General features: G+C 40.3%; 1 protein-coding gene across 1 annotated transcript in view; it reads right to left on the bottom strand.

The window, feature by feature from the left end:
* csmd2 (CUB and Sushi multiple domains 2) overlaps window positions 1–25116 on the bottom strand; it is a 1323345-nt gene that overhangs the window by 181387 nt on the left and 1116842 nt on the right. Inside the window, exons 33-35 of the mRNA XM_068006939.1 lie at window positions 23244–23339; window positions 17540–17743; window positions 11066–11190 (exon numbers count right to left, since the gene is read on the bottom strand). Coding sequence (XP_067863040.1) covers window positions 11066–11190; window positions 17540–17743; window positions 23244–23339 — 425 coding nt within the window. The remainder of the gene's footprint in view (window positions 1–11065; window positions 11191–17539; window positions 17744–23243; window positions 23340–25116) is intronic.

The following is a 25116-nucleotide window of genomic DNA, read 5'->3' as shown; positions in this document are numbered from 1 at the left end:
TATGAAGAGGCAAAGGTGAGACATTATAGAAGAATTTGGACAATCTCAATTCAAGTCCTTGGCAGACACAAACCTACTGCATAAAACTGCTCAATATTCTGTGTAAGATGGGACTAAATTGTATGTGTCATTCAAAAGAGCCACGAGGAGGATGGCCGTAGGAAATGGAAATCTCAGGCAGATGCACAAATCAAGGGCTGCCTGAGATTTTGTTGAAGGCAAGTTATCGGAACAGAGTAGAGAAAGCTATAATCTGGATGAGACCCATGCTCTACCTAATGCAGGAATACTTCACAGGGAACATCAGAACATCGCGTAAGAAATAGGAGCAAGAGTAGGCCATACGGCCCTCATGCCTGCTCTGCCATTCAATAAGATCATGGCTGATCTTCAACCTCAACTCCACTTTCCCACCCGATCCCCGTATCCCTTGATTCCCCTAGAGTCCAAAAATCTATTTATCTCAGCCTTGAATATATTCAATGACTCAGCATTCACAGTTCTTTGGGGTACAGAATTCCAAAGATTCACAAACCTGAGAGAAGAAATTCCTCCTCATCTCAGACTTAAATGGCCGACCCCTTATCCCGAGACTATGCCCCCTAGTTCTAGACTCTCCAGCCAGGGGAAACAACCTTTCAGCATCTACCCTGTCAAGCCCCCTCAGAATCTTATATGTTTCAATGAGATCACCCCTTATTCATCTAAATTCCAGGGAATATAGGCACATTCTATTCAATCTCTCCTCATAGGACAACCGTCTCATCCCAGGAATCAATCTAGTGAACCTCCATTGCACTGCCTCTAAGGCAAGTATATCCTTCCTTAGATAAGGAGACCAAAATTGTATGTAGTACTCCAGGTGTGGTCTCACAAAGCCCTGTACTATTGTAGCAAGACTTCCTTACTTTCGTACTCCAACCCCCTTGCAATAAAGGCAAACATGCCATTTGCCTTCCTAATTACTTGCTGTACCTGCATACTAACTTCCTGTGTTTCTTGTACGAGGACACTCAAATCTCTCTGAACACCAACATTTAATAATTTCTCACCATTTAAAAAATATTTTGTTTTTCTATTCTTCCGACCAAAGTGAATAACCTCACATTTCCCCACATTATACTCCATCTGCCACCTTCTTGCCCACTCACTTAATCTGTCTATATCCCTTTGCAGACTCTCTGTGTCCTCCTCACAGCTTACTTTCCCACTTAGCTTTGTATCGTCAGAAAACTTGAATACATTACACTCAGTCCCTTCATCTAAGTCATTAATAAAGATTGTAAATAGCTGAGGCCCAAGCACGGATCCTTGCGGCTCCCCACTAGTTACAACCTCCCTACTCTCGCTCTTCTGTCCTTTAACCATCCTCTATCCATGCTAATATAGTACCCCCAACCGCATGAGCCTTTATCTTGCATAACAACCTTTTAAGCAGCAACTTATTGAATGCCTTTTGGAAATCCAAATATAATACATCCACTGGTTCCCCTTTATCTACATTGCTAGTTACATCCTCAAAGAACTCTAATAAATTTGTTAAACATGATTTCCCTTTCATAAAACCATGTTGACTCTGCCTAATCATATTATGGTTTTCTATGTGTCCTGTTACCACTTCCTTAGTAATGGATTCCAGCATTTTCCTGATGACTGATGTCAGGGTAACTGGCCTGTCGTTCCCTGTTTTCTCTCTCCCTCCTTTCTTGAACAGCTGGGTTACATTTGCTATCTATCAATCTGCTGGGACCATTCTACAATCTAAGGAATTTTGGACGATCACAACCAATGCATCCACTATCTCTGCAGCCATCTCTTTTAGAACCATCAGGTCCAGGGCATTTGTTGACTTTTAGTCCAATTAGTTACTCTAGTACTTTTTCTCTCCTGATATTAATTAGTTTAAGTTCCTCACTCTCATGAGCCCCTTGGCTCCCCATTATTTTTGGTATGCTTTTTGTGTCTTCTACTTTGAAGACAGATACAAAATATGTGTTTAACATCTCTGCCATTTCCTTATTCCCCATTATAATTTCTCCTGTCTCAGAGTCGAAGGGACCAATGTTTACTTTTGCTACTCTCTTCCTTTTTACTATCTTTTAGAAGCTCTAACAATCTGTTTTTATATTTCTTGCTAGTTTACTCTCATATTCTATTTTCTCCCTCTACATCAATATTTTGATCATCCTTTGGTTGCTGATTTCTAAAACTCTCCCAATCCTCAGGCTTACTGCTATTCTTTGCAACAGTATAGACCTCTTCTTTTAATCTAATACTGTCCTTAACTTCTTTAGTTAGCTACAGATGGATTACTTTTCCTTTGGAGTTTTTATTTCTCAATGGAATGTATATTCGTCGAGAATTTTGAAATATTTCCTTAAATGTCTGCCACTGGTTATCTACCGTCATACCTTTTAATCTACCTCAGCAAACTCACCTCTCATACCTATGCAATTGGTTTTATTTAAGTTCAGACTCTAGTTTCGGACTTAAGTTTGTCACTCTCAAACTCAAAGTGAAATTCTACCATATTATGATCAGTCTTCCCCAGAGGATCCTTTACAATGAGATTACTAATTAACCTGATCTCATTTCACAATACAAGGTCTAAAATAACCTGTTCCCTGGTTGGTTCCATGACATGTTGTTCTAGGAAACTGTCTTGAATGCATTCCATGAATTCGTCCTCCAGACTATCCTTGCCAAATTGATTTGCCCAGTCTTTATGAAGATTAAAGTCTCCCACAATTATTGCATTACCTTTGTTACAAACTCCTATTATTTCTTGATTAATACTCTGTCTAATGTATTGCTACTGTTAGGGGGCCTATAAACTACTCCCACCAGTGTTTTCTGCCCCTTGTTATTACTTATCTCCACCCATACTGATTCTACTTCCTGATCTTCAGAGCCAAGATCCTGGATACTGTTCACAAAACATGGGGGAATGGGGGGAAATCCGGCAGGGAGGATTGTATCCCTCTTCTAGAACCTGCCTGATTTACCTTTCATTGTAACTAATGGAAGGAAAATCAGTCCAGTTCTGTTACAAACGAGAGATTCTCTCCGTGCCCCCCCACCCCACCCTGCCCTCAGAGTCTCCTTTCTGCACTGCACCTAGGCGATATTCAATGGTCAGGAGGTAGGGATAATAATCTACACCCTGTTCTCAACACTGACAGACTAGCCTTTGCTCAATGAGCAGAATATGCACCCAAATAATGATCAAAAATACATTCTGTGAGTAACTGACGCAGTACAGTCCCCATCGCTTATAGTGGGCAGGTCATGCGAACGCTATACGCAGTGTCTGGTATAAGCAGGAAATTAACAATCCATTCTCTGATAAAGCCAATGATGATACAGTATCTGTAAATACACTGGAATAGCTTCCTGTCTGTTTCAAGGCATGAAGGAGTGGAAAAAATTGCCTAGAGCCTAAAATGTCTCGTACATCTGATACTTTTGAATTTGTTCAATGAAATTCTTTGGTCAATGGAGACCTGCTATGATCTTCATTCATATTCACATCAAGGTCATACTTTAAAATTGCAAGTGTGTTTCAGAATTTGATTAGCAGGTTTAAATGTTGTATCCCGCAGAGTTTAATGGGAAACAAAGTGTATAATTGTCATGAAGTACTGAAGCTGTTTGATAAAATGTGTCGTGCTTATTGGGCCTATTGAGATTGTCCCTCTGGTATTCCAGATCCCCCAGCCTATGTCCAACTGCATTTTCAATTCCCCTAACATCTTCCACCCAAACACATTACCTGCTCAATTATTTACATTATCATCCGGTGGATTATTTGGAATCGGACGTCTGATTGGTTGGGTAGTCACTGTGTGCGTTTACTGTAGCACCAATAAAACCTACGTATATTTGTATTAAAATGTTTCTGAGGGGAAAATGGCTCCTGCCGCTGGAAATTCAAACAGTAAATAAACTCAGTAACACCATTAGTTTAAAAACAACACACATCCTTTAAAGTGCTACGCATTGTAATGTGTTTTTTGGCTCTGCCGTAGGTTTAATAGACAGATCCTTAATATATGTTTTATTGTAATTTGTAGAAAGCAGATCTACAGCCTTTACATACCATTAATCTCCCTAATGATACACTGTTAAATAATAAGTTACTAATATGAAGTAAATGAAAAGAAATTCTGCTCAATTAATAGTACTTAACCTGAGTTCACCAGACACCCACATGAACAGAGGGTAATTACAGAAGGGACATCGATCTGATAGTCATATCTCCACAAGTGAAGCTCACTGTATAACAGGTACTCCTTGTTTCCTGCTACCCCGCTTCACCTTTCAGCCAATACACCTCTGCGCTCTGCAATCCTTTCCTTAATCCACCCATCTTATCAACCATCTCCATGCTTTCAAGTCTCCTCAAAACCCTTCGCTTTAAACGTACTTTTGTGCATCGCTCCTCCTCCACTTCGTCGAATCATAGAATATGACACAGGAGGCCATTCGGCCCATCATGCCTGTGTCGGCTCTTTGAAAGACCTATCCAATTAGTCCCACTCCCCTGTTCTTTCCCCATAGCCCTGCAAATTTTTCCCCTTCAAGTGTTTATCCAATTGCTTGTTAAAAGTTATTACTGAATTTGCTTCTGCCATCTTTTCAGGCCGTGCATTCCAGATCATAACAACTCGCTGCAAAATATTTATTTTACCTTAAATCTGTGTCCTCTGGTTACTGAACCTTCTGCCACTTGAAACTGTTTTTCTTTATTTACTTTATCAAAACTGTTCATGATTTTGAACACCTCTATCAAATCTCCCCTTAGCCTTGTCTGCTCTAACGAGAACGACTCCAGTTTCTTTAGTCTCTCCACGTAATTGAAGTCTTCCATTCCTGGTACTATTCTAGTAAATCTCCACTGCACCCTCTCTAAGGTCTTGACATCCTGCTGGGGAATCAGTTTGCACGATTATCTAGAGTTAAAAGTGAAGATTCCCAGACCCTAGTGACAGGTTTAACTCTCCAGGTCCCAATAGTCAGACAGAAAGACTGGCTGGTCAATCGTCAATAGTGCCCTGGAGTACTGCAGACCTGCCTGTTTCAGGTGCCAAATTACCAAGCTTGCCACAAAGGGCTGACTGAGGTCTGAAGTTTCATCAACAGGCATTTCATCTTGAAGCCACCTAAACCCCAGAGTCCCATTTACAACACCCGCTCACCCCCACCCCCCCATCCCCCCCCCCACTTTGCTGTAGCTGCTTGTCTCTCCTCAACCCAATCCTACTAAGTTCTGAGCAAATGAGTTAAGAGCGCATGTTCTCATGCAAGTCTCAGAGTTTCCTCATCAGCTTTGTAGTGGACATCGGCTTCAATGTGGTGGAGGGAGTTACATAGGCCAATCTGCAATGTGCCAGCCATCTTAATGTCCTGGACATGCAAGTCCAGTGCCATATGCCAGTCTTACTCATCATCAACTGTTAAATCTTAGTTCTTGGGTGAGAAAGGGGTCTGCCTGCTGCGAGATTAACTCTGCTGCCAAACACACAGTGACATGTCAGCATAAGATGGAGTTCTCTGTCCTTCATTGCTTTCTCCTTTCACCACAAATACAGCTCACGGCTTGGTCTTAGATCTTCCACATGGGCCAGAGGAAGCCCTTCAGGTGCATGCCTAGGAGTTCTGGCCAGTGAAAGTGATTTGTACTGTGTCAAGCCTGAAGTTGGGAGCTCCACTGGTATTCATTTAAATTTAGTCTGGGAAATTTAGATGCAGGAAAGCATCTTGTGAGATCACTGCATGATATAAACCAAGGTGTGCAAGATCAACTATTTCCTACATGCCAAAATATCAAACAGCATTAGTGTATTGGAAGGCTTTGAAACAAGGTCTAAGCTTTTGCTTAAATTTACACACACACAAACATTAAACACTGAGGAGACATTGGTGAGGTTTTTATGTATCCAATTTAACTGCAACTTGTTTACCGCAGGGACCTCCTGCAAGGACTTGAAGGGAATGCACAAGCAAACAGATTTCAGCGCACTTCAGAACAATCCAGGGTGATTCTAGTTATTGGAATACTTTATCATTACTTTAATTGTCCTCTTTGTTCGGGACTCATTCAGGTATGATTTGTAGCGTGAGAGCGGAATTATTGCTTATTTGAAATCATTACTTTGAGCAGAATCCGTCGGGAAATAACTCCTCTTGTGCTTTGTGCCTCATGTTATTTGACTACATTTTGATTTGTACTGTAGAGGACTGATAATTGGTTCCAGGTCACCACAGATAAGGGACTACTGTTTGGCTATTTTGGTTACAAAATCAAACTCAATGTTTTAGTGTCTAAAAAAGGCATAGATATCAGGACAGATCTTACAAATGTCTAACTGCTGTAGATTTTAAAAAACAAAAACTATTTGAAGAGTTATTTTTTTTTAAGCAACATAGTGTTCCTAGCCAATAAATCGAAGGTACCCTGCCTTCCTGACTGTGCCAACAGTGCTTTGAAACAATCCAATGTGGTGAGTGGGAGTGGTCAGGGAGAAATCCCCCGGTGATTTCTTACACCCTTCTGGCCTTTACTCAGCACCTCCCCTGCTGAGGGACTCATTGCATTAGTCTGTGTTGCAGCGTGTTACTGCTCCAACACTTTGTGCTACAGAGTTTTATTTGGTTGTTGTGTGTTTTTATTAGATTTCCCCCAAATGGTCATACAGACTAGGGAGGTCTCAGGTTCAATCTCTGGTCTGTGCTGAAGTTAGCTGATCTCAGCTGGGAGAACATTGAAGGCACTAGGAATTAATTTTACTGTCGCTTGGCTCGGATGGGAGGGGGGAAAATCAACCAGACTTTTACCCTGATTGCTCCCCAGTAATTACTGCTGGAAAGCACAAGAGCGGATGCTGGGAAAGAGCAGGATCGGGCTGGCATGTGATGCCTCTAAAGGCGAATATTCTGCTGGTGCTCGCTGTCGGATCTCACACATGACAAATAGCCACTTGGGCAAGGTATTGGAGGACGATGAATGCCTATAGAATTATACCCAACAGGAGTCAACACCATAAGGAGGCTGTTGGAGAGAAGAGGAAACATTGGAATAAATTCAGGGAGTTATCAGAACTCAGTGTGGAGGGACCACTGAGCAGGCACAGTAACTGAATAAGTTATGTTTTTTAAAAAATAGCTAATTAGGCCATAATTCTGATTTACATGAATGCACTCTTCAAACAAAACAAGATTAAGCTGTCATGCTGAGATAATGCTTGGGCTGTATTTGTGATTTTGACATTTGATTGCTCTGTATATAAATGAATTCATTTGTTAAGGTTCTTTAATGAAAAATGAATAATTAATTTAGCTGAAGTAACTGCACTTGGCCTCCTTTACACAAGTAAATACATTGATTTCATAAGCTGAGTGCCTACATTGTTACATTAAGAATTCAGCATTCTAAAAAAATCTGGAACAGATAATGAATCTGTAATTAGTGCACTAAGTATTCATGTGGAGAGGGGTCAATGATAATGAAAATTAGATTATAATTGATCATCTGAATAATTGTAAACAAATTAATGTATTTTTAACATGCCTTACTTTTTCATTCCCATTAATGTCATTAACATTTAAATGCTGGTTTCCTGAGCAACCTGGTACATATTTCACACCAGTTGCCCAGAGTTTAATGGTACATCAGGGAATAGCCTCTGATGTTCTGCTCTAAATATTCAGTAGGTATTCTTGAAGTGGCCATCAGCTACATCCATTTCATCAATAGGGTAGGCAAGCAGGACAGGTGACCCATGAACCTTGAGTGAAAAGCTCAGATATCTGAGTAAACAGCTTTACAATAGCCTTTCACCTCAGCGTTCTCTGATATGCAGTTACTTCTCACAAATGCATGTTGCAGTTTTTTCTGCATTATTACATTTTTCCCCTTGTTATTCCAGGCTGTCTTGTGTTGTATTTATTTAAATTACATAATGGTCAGATGCCATTTAGAAAAGACCTCATTTTTGTTTTTAAAAATGCATTTGATGGATTACATTTTGAGGGTGTGCACGTACTGAATTATTGTTTGTGTTGGGAGAGTGTCACCACAATAGTTTCATTTTATTTTCATTTCCTTTTATTATGTAGTGCACATCGGTGAAAGAGAAATGTGCACTGAATTTTTCCAGATTTGTTTGCTCAATAAATTTGCACATGAAATATAGACAAAGTTGGGATGCAGTTTATTCCATTGTCAATTTTCTGGTCATAAACACCCATAAAACAATGTAACCAGCTGCTCCTCCCACAGATCATAGATCAGAGATGACCAAAGATCACTTCCAAATACAGACGAACATATGATTGTTTCTGGTTGCAGTTCTCACAAGACAGCGATGGATGATGTAATCCATTTGTCCATCTGAGCTCACCTATTCAGAGTGAACCTGCAAACCCCACCCCTCACCACTTCCAGCTGTTCCTTGAATGATTCTAAAGTTTCTGCCTTCACTGTCCCACCCAGAAATCCACTCCAGATGTTAATAACTCGGTGCGAAGAACTTGCTACTTTCATGGAATGTGATGAATCGCACATTTCATTTTTGATCCGTGAATTAAAGAAACATAATTTATTGTTCAGGAATATAGACAAATAAACATTTCTGGCTGACTTGATTGTTGGCAGTACTTATGTGCAATTACCCATGAGAATTCATGGCACTTCTATGGATATTCCTGAATGATGGAGAATGAATTCAAATTGGGTAATCGGAAATAACTCATTTATCAGAAACCACGGACGTCACAATATTTTAAAGGAAGCAATTTGACACTGAACACGAGAAGATATCTACAGCAGACCCAAATTTATATCACTCGCCTGCCAGAATCTACTGGATTATTCATTATAGCTTTAGCTATCTACAACTAACACAGAATTCCTGATACATTACCACTAGTGATAACAAAACAGTGTGCATAAAGGGGAAAAACTCAATACCCTCCATAGGTTGAAAAATGCTGGAAATAACAGAAGAAGCTTAATCTGTGGAAAGCTAAATAAAATGAATCCAATTTGGAAGCGAAGAGCAACATTAAATTGGGAAAGAAGTGTTCTTTCAGTAAATAAGGACTCTTCCTGCAAATTCTTTAAAATGAACAGTCAAACCTTGTCATTACAAACTCAATTCTTAGCAGGAATTTGAGCTGTGCTTTGGACAGTAACAGAACTTGTGTCAGGACCACAAGAAAAAGTTGATTACAAGAGGTCTGTAATAATATTAGGACGCTTTAACAGTAAGGTTCTAGTGTACTGAGACTATTCAACAGGAATTGATGAGGTACTAACTATATGATTAACTCTACTTGAATGAATATCTAAATATTAGAAGTGAAAACATAAATTGCTTTTCTACCTACATCCATTTTATTTACTCCTGTTAAAGTGAGTGCTGCATTGGATGTAAAATATCTAACACAACACTTTACAAACAGGAGAATCAGATGATGCTATGATGCTATTAATGAGTTTAAATTAAAAATACCTCTTTTAATATCCCATTAACAAGGCTTGCGTTGCTGAAGTTCTAGGATTTGTGGCAGAGCCAACCCAACAACAATGGTGTATTGATACATTCAGAACTAAACGTTCCGAAATTTCCTGATGGAAGTGATAATGCGCCTTCAAGCATAATTATTCTGGCTGTTTAATCATATTGAATCAGTCCTTTTTTTTCTGGCCAGACTCGTTTCGCTAGTTTACAGCCCAGTAAGGTCATCACATTGCATGACTTGCACTATTTCAATAATTAACTAAATTACGTCAAAAGATAAAATCTGCAGCAATAGTGACACTTGGCCTCATATTGCTCCTCTGTATGCACGAGGTAAATAATCAAGCAAGGGACATTAAAACTTTTGCACTACTTCTTCAAGGCTCTACAATATAATATAGAAAATTAAATATATATTGTCTGAGATTTCCCACTTAGCAGGCTCTGTCAACTGAAATCTGGACATACACCATTAAAAAAAATTACATCTTTAGCTTAGTGTAGTGGGTGTCATAGGCACTTTAGGATAAAGAACATGAGTCTCTCCCACACCCCCACCTGCCTGAAGTTGTGCCCAAGCTGCACAAACACCTCTAACTCTCATTATCACACTTGAAGAGCTGATTCCAGTGCCCTTGGAGCACTGTGTTTCAGTACCTTTTGACTTGAGCAGGAGAGGAATCATACCACTGGCAAATTTATGACTTTCATGAATTGGGACGTGGTATTAATCATTCAGTAATGGACTGGGATACAAAATATGGACAGAGTCAAAGCCAAATACTTTATTTCCATTTGTACCCAGAAATGTTTTTTCTTATCATCTATATTCTGCCTAGTTCAGAATAACCAAGGGAGATGGCTGCCCTGCGGCATTCAGCATCAGGTCTGCCATTTTGAAGGCCATTACAGATTTTCCCTTCTCTAACCTAGAGGCGTTGAGGCCAACTGTAGTATCTTTATCGCCGCCCTGATAGATCAGGTAATTCAGCACCAACATAGGACTGAACGTGGGACATAACCAATCTGAATGTTCATTTACACATTGGATAATCTCACTGAGGCACTGCATGGAGAGGGAAGGGCTGATATTTTGCTTTACAGTGCAATTCAATCCTTGGATGCACATGTGGTTGCAATGGACGCAGAAGTTATTTATACCTAGATTAACTTACATCCGTAATGGCCTATCAGAACGTAATGACAGTGAGGCTCCTTATTTAAAAGGGGTGTTGATGGCAAGGCTTCCCTCTGAAAAGCACATAGGTAACGAGCCTCCCTCTTGAACAAATCAGAAATATGTTTATTTATCTCTCCGGCAAATCGTGGCAGAATGTTTTTTTTTCAAAGCTAAAGTTTTGTGTGTTATAGTCTTTCCCAAAATCAGAATAACTTTCACACCCAAATAAACATTTAGTGGGGATATTTCAGGGCAGGACTCAACGTGTGATGATTTCTACATTTTTAGAACAGTGGGCAGATTCTTGATGGTATATTTGAAATCAATTGTCATTCACCTTTCGTTCAATATTAATAAATACCTGTATGCCGGCTCCTTCAGGGACTGTGATTTTCCATAAACAGTTCAGGCTGTTCTGGTAAGGATCCGGGAAACCCGGTGATAGAATTGTGCCCTTTCGTTCTGTGAGATTTCCTCCACAAGGCACTGAAAAGAAAATGATGAACTGGTTTCATTAAGACTGAATGTGAATAGGTGTGTGGGTCTTGTAGAAGGAGAATTAATGTCCTCATATGCAGCTGTACACTCTACGATTTGTCATAAATCCCTGGCCAAGCAGTAATTGCTGTAAACTGTTTTCTGCTCACAGAATCAGAGGACCAAAATGTTGCATAATAAAATGCTGTTTGTGCAAATGAAGAAACAGTATTTTTTAAAATGTAAATTTTTACCTTTTAGCCTCACTGGTATGATTTGGGTGACCTTCAAATACTTTCTTTTATGCAACGGCAAACCTACACTGCCTGTGAAGTGAAACGTGATCTTATGCACAAAATAATCTGTGGTAGCTGGTCAATGAACCTTTTTACATGATACATTGCACACTGAGATAATAAGAATTATCACTGGACCTGATCAATGCAACTAATGGACAAATAATGCTTTGACAGACCCTTTATCTCAGGCCAGGAACTACAAATCTAGTTTAATAAGTTAAGTTAAACAACAACAGCAGATTTCATTAGATTACAGAACTTTCCTTCACATATAGTCTGATTAATGTCTCTTAGTTCTCGAAGTTCTCTATAGGATTATATGTTTTATGTTTTCGCACAGCAGCCAGAAGCCCTTATCAATGGTGATCACCACTATTGCTACAGGCTTCTCAGGCTCATATCAGCAGCAGACTTTCCTCATCCACTTCCAGGTACTAGACCTGATAGGGGTGGACCTGTGCCAGGATGTGTCTGGACCATGCAAATTATTGGAACCAGCAAATCCAAGTAGGTTTGGGTCAGGCCAGGGGTAGAAGAGGAAAATTGGCCCTAAAAGGTCTTTTATGATTCCAAAGAAGACAAATTTCCCATCTGTCACAATCAGAGCATTAAAATGATACTGTGACTAATGAAAGTTGGATTTGTTTCTGAGATCATGTTCGCAATATTCAGCATTAAAACAATGTTCAAGAGTAACTTGTTCATAACAAACATTCTCAACCTAATTCTTAAAGATTAATTTTTAATTCATACAAGTAGCAGATTTCAAATTCAAACAGTGACACTCAGAAGTTTTAAGTGATGAATGTACTGATTTTCCACTATTAAAAATGTTTGCTGTCAATGGGCTGTTCCATTGTGAATGCCATATTTCTGTATTATCTCTTCAGCTTCTGGAACCATTCCAAGTAAACATTAAGGAACAATAATAATCACAACCCATAGTACAAATTTTTAAATTTCAAACATTTGGACCTGTTGGATGTGAACATTTTAAAAAGATAAATATCTTTTGAATGAGTCACAGCTTTCCTGCATATTTATTGATGTTTGTGAGGTACTTGCACATAATACTTTGAGGATTGTGCATTGTTTGGTAAATTTCATTTCAAGGATTGGCCAAGTGAGGTTCATCCTTTGGTTAGGGAGAATGGTTGGAGGTATGCTGAGTCGTGGGCATGGCTGAGATCTGGACAGCCTGTAGTTTCTGGAGGTTTCCGTACAATCAGTGGAGAGATGAGGTCTTCTCGGCTGTTTGTAGGATCCTGGACTCTCTTCAGGAATGGAGAGCTAAAGATTCTTGAGAGGGGGCATAGGTGGAGAATGAAGTGCATATTAATCTTGCTTTGCAGATTCATGAGCAGTTTGTGCATTATTAGCTGTGACTGAGTAAATATCCAGAGGTGCTTTGTCTACATGTTCGGTGTTTGCGTGTGTTTGAAAGTGAGTGTGAGAGAGAGGGGTCAGGTTGCATTACATTTGGGAGATGTATCTTCTCACTAGTAAGAACTAAGTTGTCAACATTTTAAAATTATGATTGGTATGATACTGCAAACACCGTTCCTGCACAATACATACAATTCAGAGGCACTATTATTGCAATCTTGTTTCTCAATTTACAATTTCAATACAGCAGGGATTGCAACTTGATCCTATGTAGGGTTGGGATGATGTTCTGTTTGCAAAATTGACTTTAGATGATATAACCTCTGAGTTTTTGTATTGACTGTTGAAATCTCCCACAGCCATCCCTATATCTTTTAAAACAACACACCAGGTTGGGGCAAAAAAAATCTACAATACTCATTTGCAATCCATGAGGGAGACAATGAGGCTTTTTCTCAGCGGAGGTCAGTCAGTTTCAGGAGTTTGTCTGCTTGCATTGCTGAGCTCTGCTTTCTGCCTCCAGGTGCTGTTTCTGTTAAGGTTGCAATTCACGAGCAGAGGCCAACGCAAGAATTACATGTTCCTGAAATCGATCTTTGTACATAACCTGAACATCATAGTAGAAAATCAGCTTTAAAAAAAACAGGTAAAAGCTCCTTTAGCTGCAATCTGTACATCAGAAAACAATTCATTTTGAAACCACTTAATGTTTCCTACAAACAGTTTCTATTTTGTCTTACACATGCTTTGTGCTATTGGAGTCCAATTCTATGACCATCTGGAAGTCTCATTCTGTAAACACATAAAAGGGTCAAAGTTCAAGGTAACCTGGTAGACCCACTCTACTGAAGTATTACTTAGACGACTAAATTTCAAATTTGAGAAACTCAATAAAGCAACATTCTCTCTTAGTTCCATGTTGCAAAATCACTGGGTAAGCCACTGCTTACTATGCAATAAGGAAGGCCGAACAGATCACTGATGAGACTCCTATGTTTCTTGCATCTGCGGCTTCAATATTTTTCGTTAGGCTAAGTACGTAGAGGAGATAGAACAACAGGCACCCAGCGGAAAAGAAAGAAATAATTTCCACTCCCGCGTTGCTGCTAGTGGATGTCAGTCTCCTGGAGCTTTTTTAAAGAAGAGAGAAGTGAAAATTCAGAAGCCTAGAGCATCCACACTCAGAATGGGTGGGATGAACAGGTACTCTGTTTGGTATTTGTTTACACAACGCCTGTGAGGGTAACTGTTTTATTCATCTTTACTTTTAGTGGCGACTGTTACAACCCTCTAGCATGCTCCAATGAATGCTCATCATTCCATGTTAGACTCCTCTTGGCTTGGCAGCCATTTCCTTCTGGGGTTCAAGTCTGAAATTGACTTTCCACCTTGAAATATCGATTGATAGCACAAGTAATCGATGGGGGGAATGTAACCTTTTCACTCCACAATTTTAAGTACTCTAAGACAGCAGTAGCCTGCATAGTAAGGATCGACAGTGGAGAAGAAGTACTTCAAATCGCAGCATTATTACTCCAGGTAATGAACTCTTATATCACACTGGAGTACAGTAAAATCCTTTCATAATTCGGATTCAATAAAACAACTTTTGGACAAAGAGATAAGAACTTAAGAGGTTCAGTATCCAGGTCGGAAAAAAAACACTCAAAGTTGGGGATGGGAAAGACTTTGCCCGAACACCAAATTTTGTGCTGATACATTAATTGGGCTGAATAAATGTTATGAATTGCAAGACTGGAGTAAATTATTGTCAACATCCCCATGTAATGGACACTTAACTCTATTCTTCACTCCGCCCCCCCCCCACACCCCCACAGACAAATAAATAATTTTTCTGTACAATCCCACTTTCAGCTGGTTGGGAACCCTGTGAACATCCCAGCAAATGAATCTGCCATTGTTAACTTCAAGGCAAATGCAAAATTTAAAGGCAGGTACTGCAAGGTGTGAGGAGAGCTGGACAAAAGGGGTAAACGTTTTATCCCACATCAGTATAATAATCAAATAAAATGTCTCAGAATTCCAGAAAAGGTCACAAGAGAATGAAGTCGACATCTAATTATCATATACTCAAGGAATATATCTAACACTAACAATTAAACAACCACAGGAATAAATTCCAAAATAATCCCTGTATGGTAGTCAAAGTGGTTAATAGACAAGCCTAAGGCTGGGCGTGCTGCCAGCAGTGCTCATTCTCTTTGGACATCACTGAACCTTTAGATGGTGCAATAGCTGCACGTTATTCAAATTGGTGCATCTTATGATCACAGATCTTTGAGAGGGCTATCTGATTATCCCACACCCCTGAAAATGTTTCTTTTTCAAGAATATATCCAACTCCCTTTTGAAAGTTATTACTGAATCTGCTTCCACCACCCTTTCAGACAATGCATTCCAGATCATAACAGCCCGCTGCGTAAAAAACATTTTTCTTTTGCAAGCAATGGGTCAGCGTCCTTGGCTGGTGAAAAGTGAGCTTGACTAAAAGTAATTATCATTTTAGGTTTCTTCACTTTGCAGTACACAGTAAATATTTAAAGAATGTCACCATCAGGACTCGTTCTAAAATATCAAAGTCACAAAGATCTGGTAATAATGCTGCCATCCATTTGTGTCCTGTTGAATGGCTGCCAATGACATACATGGGGGAATTCAAGAATAACTGAGTCCAACCTTTTTCTTTGTTGGGTGGGAGAAAGAAAGAAGACAGAATTCCTTTGGTGATGAAATGATGGGTTACTAAACACCACAAAAATTCAATTCTCACGATCATCTCAAAATCACTTTTGCCATGAATAAAATAGTTTAGTATAACCGACAGAGCTTTATGTGCCCTTATCCCAGCACAGTCTGAATGAAGTAAGCACGACCACAATGGATGTCATTTCTCAATGGAGTTGACACTATGCTCCCGAGAACAGCTCAGTAAAGAAGAAATCAACCAGACAAGAATGACTGAGCAGAGCAAGAAAACATAACTCTTGACAGAACAATAGTTTTGATTAGTTCTCACTGATCTTTCTTGTTCCCTTGTCTTCGCCATTTCCCTTGTGCTTCTCTGTATTTTGTCAACTCACTCCTCCATGAATTTCATTCAAACTGGCTGGCATTGCTTGCCCTCAGTGCTGAGATTTGAAGCGTGCTATTTTCAGTGATGTAAAATTGTTTTTTGTTTTTATTCCTTTGGTAAACACTATAAGCTGCTGTAGTTAAGTTATTAATTTTCTGAATGAACTTCTGTTAATTACATTGCCAATAAAAGAAAAGTTGGTAATCTAGTCCCTTTAAATGGAATTGACATGTTTTTTTCTCTGGAATCCGATGTTGGTTGACAAATCACTAGTTTGGGAATTTCTCGACATCTGGTGCAAACATGGATCCAGATATTCTAATGATTAATGACTGCCAAAAACAAAATACAATGATTCATTTGCTGACAAGTTGTCAGAATTAGTCAACATGACTAGTCCTGTGGCACAGCATGTCAGAGCTCCATCACGCTAAACTGTATGGTGCGGGAATATGCATTGGTACCCACAAATGCAAGGGAAAGAAAGTAAGGGAGCGAGAGTCACTCAGGGTGTGCTGGCAAACCTCCAAGCAGTTGATATTGGCAGAGCCCTGGGAACAAGCTGGTGACTATCCTTTGGGTGTCTACTCTCTGTGACAGGGATAGTGAATGAGGCAGTGAAAGTAAAAGAGAAGGACAGAAAATATTATTCTTCTTCGTAGCAATTTTTGCCACCCCTCTTAAAATTGTAGACTCGTTGCTGAGGTCCAGTTGTTAAGACACAATTGCTAAGGATCAATTCGACAGATGCTGGCCACTTTCTAGTACCCCATCCAAGCTGTTGATATTAACGTGAGAGTTTTGACAGTGAGTTTTGGCAGGCTATTCCACTGCAGGGGTTGTCACCGCTGAGTTCAATCCAGGCCTCACCTGATGTCCACACATTTGCACAACTACAGGGTCATTGGATAGCAATCAGGAGCAGGAATGCTGGCTGGTTTTTCCCTTTTTGCATTACAGCCAGTTGTAGTATCCCTGCTGCTACTCTGGCTACGGCCAGTGAACTCAGCAGTGACTGGAGATCAAACTGGTCTCCTTCCTGGGCCTCATTGGATAGACTCACTGATTCACTGGAGAAGCTAAAGTGTTATTCTTGAATAATTAGTCAATAGAAACAGGCATTATTCAGGTAAGATAATTCGCTGAATCCTCAGTTTATGCACATAGATGCCAAAATTACTGGGGTCCACTCCACTTGTGCAAATACAGCCGAGCAGAACCCTCGTCCACCCTAACCTGAAGCCAGGGACTCCACCCCAAATCTGGGGGACAGGATCGCTTGCACGATTGGGTCACTCACATTGCGCCTGCAAGAGCATTTCAGCAGTGTCTGTCCTTGAAATCAGGCTTTCCGCCCGCTCCGTCCTCAGGAATTTTAGGGCTTATAGTCACTGGAAGTAAATTCACTAGTTAATAACCTGATGGTCATTTTGTGACTACTTTGTACAAATCAGTGCTTAAATCCTTGCAATAATTCCTTTGGTTGGACTGTATCACGTTTGCCAAGCTTAGCACCTGATTGCAAGTACTACATGTTAATACTAAGGTTTAAGAAATCTTCATGGTTCGGTTCACTTACCTGAACAGCTTGGTGTAGAGTCATTCCACTGTGCCAAGGCATCAGGCACAGCTAGGCATTCTATGTTCTTGGAACCCTGAAGGGCATAACCTGGGTTGCATTCAAAGCGAATGATGGCCCCCACAGCAAAGTCGTTTCCGATTCTTCTGCCGTACCTTGGCTCTGGTACAGAGCTACACTGCGTGGCACTTGTCCGGGGAACAGCTGTAAATTAATCAATGGAGTATCTCAAATACAATTCATGATTTAGCCATCAAACAGACACTGAAGGGGAAGAGTTGAGGCACAAACCTGGAAGATACTGCAAAAGGAAACCTTTCAAACAAAAAGACAGGCTATTTATATGTAACTTGTTTTTGAGCTTTGCATAAAAATCACCTGGAATAAAAACCCTGTATTCCAAATCAGTTTTCATATACACCTTTGATCCACAACACAGAAGTATATGTACGCGCACACACACACACAGAGCAAAAGGAGGAAAATATATCACAAGAAAAGTAATAGCCAACATGTAATATGAATCATGTTGGCCTGGAAAATTGTTTTTTCACCTTTTCAATCTGGACTCAAGTCCATTCCAAAGTTCACTTGCTCTATCAGCTTTAAGGGTTTCATATGAAGTGAATTTTGGTCAGTCTCGGCCTATCTTCCTAGTGAGTATGAACCTACCTCAGAAAATTGCAAGGCCGTTCAGCACAAATTAGCATGACCTGTCAACCTCAAGCAGAGAATCGACCATCAGTGAGAACGATCAAATGGGAAATGGAAAAATCCATATTGGGGCAGTAGGAGGTGCTGTTCTGAAGCTAGGAGTCGAGGAACATTGATAGGGCAGAAAAGATGGGATTTTTCTATGTTTAATTAAACCTTAAGTCTGTCAGCAGGATTTTTGAAATTGTGCTTGTTTTCAAATTTTCAGACTATACGTTGTGACTTTGAAGCAAAACTAATACATGTGATAAAGCTACTCAGAACTCTAAGCCAGAAAAAAACAAAAAAAAACTAATTAAAAATACAGGGCTGAATGTTGAGGCCTCCCTCCTGGCAGAAACAGGGCCGTGGTGTCCGAAATTGGAGGACCTGTTCCTACTGTGGCTGTGGCCATGGCAAAGCTACTCCTGGCTTACTGTTGGGCAGCTGGAGCGCCCCCGAGTCAGATAGTAGGCCCATTCATAATGCAAATCGGGGTCCTGAGTCTTGCAGCAGACTCCAAATAGCATTTTGAAGAGAACTGGTCATAGCAGGTGCCGTGAATGCTCTGACCAGTTCCACTGGCATCAGAGCTGAAGAGGCCCTGGAAAGGTAAGTTTCATGTTATTTTTGTGGAAGCAGGAGTGCACCATTGGTCCACAGAAAAATACTGTGGAGTGCTGCAAGCCTGAGCTCACACCCCACGGCATCGCCTCCCCCCGCTGCTCCCCCCCACCCCACTCCATGGCCACTCCTCTCCCCCCACCCACTCCTCGGCATCGACTGCCCCCGCACCCCACCCCGGTCCTTGCGGTCCTTGGCATCGCCTCCCCCCCGCCCCGGGTCTTGGGCATCGCCTCCCCCCGCCCCCTGGTCCTCGGCATCGCCTCCCCCCATCCCCCCGCCCCACCTTCTCGTCATGCGACTCAAAAAATGTTCCATTCCCTAGCACTGCTGACATCCCTCAACTTGGCTGGTGCAAATGGCAGCACCATAACATAAATAATACTCCATATTCAAACAGTGATCCAACCTCCTCAAACCTCGGGTTACAAATGAACATAATCTGGAGAAGCACATGACATCATCTGAATTCCTCAATTGGAATACTATCCTGCATTTCACAAGGCAATGCCCAATGTTCCCAGTTTTCTTGTTTCCTGAGTAACACACTGATCTCTGTGACCTGCAGCTTATTAGGACATGATCTTCAGATCAATAAACAATGCACGTCTAAGGAATGGAGATTGGCTGGTTGGCTGCTGGTGAACAACAAGATAGTAATTTAATCGGAGAGTTGGCATGACATCATAAACCACAGAAGAGAATCTTTTCAGCTTTATTGAGATTGGGTTCCTGCCAATAATTCATCCATAGCTCTTGGCAAAAAGAACAGAAGTTAAGAATTTTTGAGGAATGATTAGACCTCAGCACGCTCTTCTTTTACAGATCAAACCCACCCTCCCACCATCTGACTTTATCCCTGAGTGCATTATCTTCAGAAACACATCCAATTGCCTCCCGAGCCCACTTATAACCTCTGCTTCAGCAGCCCTTCTTGTTAAATTATTCCACCACTGTATTACCCTTCAGGTGAAAAATGTTCGTCTCATTTTGTTTTTTTCTCCTAAATTCTTAATTTTTAATCTCTGTCACTTGGACCCTCCGCCATGCTGAATACTTTGTCATTTATCTCCATGGTCTTAAAAAACTTCAATGAGATCACCTCAAAATCTGTCTTTTCCAAAGAAAACGAGGACAACTTAGGTTGTCAACCTTTCTTCATAACTTAATTCCTGATAACCAGGATCATCTTTATTGTTAAATAAAATCAGAAAATGCTGGAAAAGCTCAGCAATTGAGGCAGCATCTGTGGAGAAAGAAACAGAGTTGACATTTCAGGTCGAAGACCTTTCATCAGAACTGGAAGATGTTAAAGAGTTGAAGTTTTTAAGCAAGTACAGAGCCAGGGAAAGGTGAGGGGGGGCGGTGGAGGGAAGGGAGGGGAGGAAAGAACAAAAGGGAAGAGCTGTGATAGGGTAGAGGGCAAGAGTGATTAAATGACAAAAAGGATGATGGTGCGAGGCAAGCAGAGTGGTAATGAGACAAGTTAAGAAACAAAACATCGGTTTGGAGTAGCTGTAAATGGCAACAGCAGAACATCTTTATTGTTGGTTTCTGTATCCTCTCAAGGGCAATATCTCTTCTCAGATTAGACGAGAAGATATGCACACAGTACTCGAGACGGGGTCTGACCAATGCTTTATACAACTAAACAAAATCTCTTGATTTCTACTTTATCCCTTGACTAATGCAACCCAGTTCCTTACTTGCCTTTGATATTGTGCGAACGATTTCCCAGATTTATCCACTATAACTACAAGATTTCTTTAGAGGAAGTGAGAGTTTCTGATGTTTAATGAAGCCTTGGTCAACAGTGGCATCTAAAGTCATGCGATGTGATGTTAAACCCAACACAGAATACCAGGTTATTTTTGACGGTGAATTCAATGTCTCCGATCTAGTACAATGCAATTTATTCTGCTTACGTTTAGATTTAGAACAGGAGTGCATGCTGACTTCAGACACATAAGTCACATAACTCAGAAGCTCAAAATCCAATGAGTTATGTAGGCCCAACATATTCTTTGTCAGTTTATGGTAAAGTTCCTTAACCCTGTCTCTCATGATGATTCAACAAATTTGTGCAATATTCGAGTAAGTTCCCCAGTCTATGCTGTTCTCTCTGGTATGGCGATAGTAGCCTCCAGCTGGCCTCTGGTTTAGGAGAAGAAAAGTCAGCCTAGTTTCCCCCTCTTCATCACTATCCAGTCACCCATGCTGGAAGTACGCATGCATGGATGTCAGACAAAGACAAGATCTGAGCTGGCTGAGAAGACCCTTGCAATCAAATGGCGTGCCAACACTTAAAGTTCAGGCATGAATAATGGAGGAGACTCACATGTCAAAATCAGCAAGAGAAAAAGGAAGCATCCTGTAAGAAAAGCACTATACAAGCTTTCTACATTATTGTAAACCTCGTGTTAAAGTAAAATATATGTTAGTTTTGCTGTGAACAAAGGGCTTGCTGTACATCCAAAACAAGCTTTTTATGACCTTGTGAAAGAGAAGGCCTCTTTGAGTAATGAGCACCTGGTTCCATCCTCATAGCCTTGTTTATCAGTTAGAGAAGGGCAGTCATCTCTGGCTGTATGAGGGAGGTGGTACAGCCAAATGTGGATGTCAGGTAGGAGGACTGATAACAATCCCAGCTGCAGAGAGAATACAGAGCCAATTGTCTCTCAAACGTATATAAAGTTGGGTGCTTTTCGGTACTAATTAGAATATTCTCGGAGCAAGGCTGGACTGCTCAACTAATCAAGACCTTCGAAAGTGCACTTTGAAGTCTTGGACAGTGAAAACTTTGTATCAGGTTGTATTCATCTTGTATTATGTTGGATTGTACTCTTGTATTTTAACATCTTTTGTTACTTATTATAAATTCTTAATAAAGCCATTATACTTTGGAATAAACCACCTTGCAACCTTTTGATTAAGGACTCGAACAGTAAAAGTATATTATTTACACATCCACTCGCCTGGAAGGGGGCTACTGCAACAGCACTCGAGAATTTGGACACCATGAAGGTTACAGCAGTTCATTTGATCGGTACCCCTGTCACTGAACTCAATATCCACCCACTCCCCAGTATTGGTGCACTGTAGCTGTAGAACGTATTATCTATAAGATACACTACAGCAACTCACCAAGCTTACTTCAGCAGCACCCCCCAGCCCCATGACCTCCAACACAAAGAAGGACAACAGCAAGATCATGGGAACATCCAAGTCACAAATCATCTTGACTTGCATATATACCGCCATTCTTTCATTGTTATTGGGTCAAAATCCTGGACTTCCCTATCTATTACCATCAAGGGAGCACCATCAGTATATGGACAGCAGCACTTTCTCAGGGCAACGAGGGATGATTAATAAATGAGGCCTTTCCAACATTACCAACAATCTGGGAACAAATAATAAATAAAAACTGGTACATCATCAGAGTTTGGTTGTCAAATTAAACCACATGTTGAGAGTCACAGGTGTGGTGGAACATCAGCCAAAAATAAACCTTTCACTTTTGTTTGGACTAATGCAATATTACTTGTTTAATTCAGAGCACTTACTTTTACACCAATAATGTTATAGTCAATGCCACTGCTGCAAATGGGAATCTAATAAAGGAAGAGGTGAATCAATGGGTAAGTACGGTTAAAGGTAAATATATTACTGTTAAAGATATTTATATTTCTATCTCTTCTATGGAGCTCTGTAGCTGTTCATCTCCTCCATTTCATTTGGCATAGGGTCTGACAGACATGATAGCTAACATAAACCAAGCACATCCCCTACCTAACAACATTGTGGGAGCACCATTGCCACAAGGAATCCAGGGTTCAAGGAGAAGGCCCACTATTATCTTCTCAGAGCAACTAGGGATGAGCAATAAATGCAGCTTTGCCCATGTCATCCACATCCCAAGAACAAATATTAAAAAAACATCCAAACCCATACACATTTATATACATATAAATATATATATACAGACACACATACACACTTGCATTAGATTTTGCTGGTAAGGTGGTGATGGAGAGCACATTGCCTGTTCTGCAAGATGCTTGCAAAGAAGCATTTGTGCCCGAGTGGCCAACAATTGCAGAGGTGCTCAGACACTCACGAGGCCTAAAGAAGGGGAAAAAAAGGTAATGCTGGAATGAAAAAAACCTATTATATAACTTTAAATTATATTACATCCAAATTAGATGATAAGGCCGTGGAATTTGAGAAATCCATTGACTAGCAGTCTTGCAGTGCCTTCCAGAACTGATGATCCTTGTGAAGGTACCTTTTTGATCGAAGATGGTTGGATCACAGCAGCCATGCTTTAAATTGAGAAGTTCAATTACTTAACAAAATGCTTTAGCAGGTGGATCACAAAACCTACCTTGATAGACAAAGTGAAACCCTTTAGCAGTGGCATGACTCTTGGCACTGAACTTCATTAGAACTTGATTGGAGGTGGCTAGCGGCATAGATTCACCTGTGATATAAAAGGAAAGAATTTGAAAAGTGCAAAGATCAACACAGTGGGAGTAATTTCTGAAACACAGGCAAGTGACACAAACCAGCAAGGAGCATTCAGTGAACTGAAAATCTTTCAGCTTCCCTGCAGTTTCAACCATTTTTTCTTATATTAGCATGGGGAGTAGGTAAAGGTCAATTGGAAATCAAAAGCAACTCTAATTCCCAACTGCCCTGTCAAATTTTACTCACATATATAAATATGGTGATTTATTGTAAAATACAGAGCAGATAAAACTCAGAAATAATTCCATTCTTCACAGAATCAGTCAAAATTATTAAGCCACAGGTGGAAAACCATAAAAAGTGCCTGCAAGCCAAATGTGCCCCATTTCCCATCAGGGATCCTTTCTGTTTCGCACGGGAAGTTTCGAACGTTCATGTACAATTAGGGAATAGCAGGATCATTTAGTTTTTTGAAAGTTATATCTGCCAGCTGCTGGTTAGGATTGTCTCACACAAACTGAGTTCAGCATTCAGAAGACATAAAATCCTTCAGTGTTGTTCTTCCTTGGTTGATGTAGGCACTGCACTTTTTTGGTTCTGTCTAAAAATCTTCCAGTAATCCTACAGGGTGCAACATTTCTGTTCATGCTAAGTCATCATCTGCTACATCTTGTCATGCCGGCTTTACTGGTCTTAAGGCAATTAAATTCAGAAAATGAAAAAGTCAAAGCTGGTTTCTGACGTGTATCATTTTTAACTTTCTTTTACAGTTCTTTCACCTCATTCATTATTCTTTCTCCCACTCGCTGCCACTAACTTGCTTGGTGCAGCCAATTTCTTTTTGAGAGCAATACTGGCAGCTTGGAAATCCAATCCGTCGTCATTTTCAGTCACTCACCAGTCTGATTACTTGATCTCCAAACAATGTTAAAACTGTACCTAATCTTTGATACCTAATCTAAGAAAGGGAGACAATGATTGGGACAAAGTGAAATCAGCAGAGCCGACTGCAAGACTGCGACTATGAAATCAGACACGGTTAACAATGCCTACCCATTGGATAGGACTACTGATTGTTTCACCTCTCTTGACCTTTTCATTTTACACACTTTATTTTGGGGATTATTCAGCAATGTAGTTGACCTTTGACACTCATGGGAGAACTCCTTTAGAATTTATTAATCATTTAAGTGACAAGTCGAATTTTGCGGACGTATTGGGAGTTTGCATTCATCGAGATGAAGGATGCCATCGCTATGGAATTAAGCTTTTTTCTACATTTTAGAGATGCACATGCCAACCATTAACCTTTTAAGCTGACAGTCAGTCTTTCAACCTGTGTGTCAGCTCGTCAGTCTTTCAAGGAAAGTCAGCTTTTTCCACTGAGATTTGACGTTAGTATCAACAAATTAGATCATTTGCATTCTGGGAATGGAGCTTACCACCACATTCGTTGGAGGGCAGAATTAAAATCAGTCAGGTGGTACTCTCCCCCCTTGTTTGTTGTGCACAAATTCGAGGCACAAAATTTGAAAATTGCAGCTTCTAAAAACTTTTATATTCTTCCAAAGAATGTTCTGGGACATGCTCAGCTGTTGTCTTACAAGAAGTTTTAGCTTCCTCAATACTGGTTGTAGCTGTTATTTGAGACAAAAGGAAGATGTTCCATGGTGTAAATGCATTAACTGGCTTTATTTTGATAATTCTGGCCACTGCCTTTGTAGAATTACCAACGTTTGGAAATAAATTATTCCGTGGGGTTGGAGTGATGATGCATTAAATTTTTTAAA

Source organism: Heptranchias perlo, chromosome 26 (genome assembly GCF_035084215.1).
Source record: "Heptranchias perlo isolate sHepPer1 chromosome 26, sHepPer1.hap1, whole genome shotgun sequence".
Lineage (NCBI taxonomy): Eukaryota > Metazoa > Chordata > Chondrichthyes > Hexanchiformes > Hexanchidae > Heptranchias > Heptranchias perlo.
The sequence above is the reverse complement of the archived record's forward strand: the minus strand, read 5'-3'. Positions and strand labels throughout refer to the sequence as shown.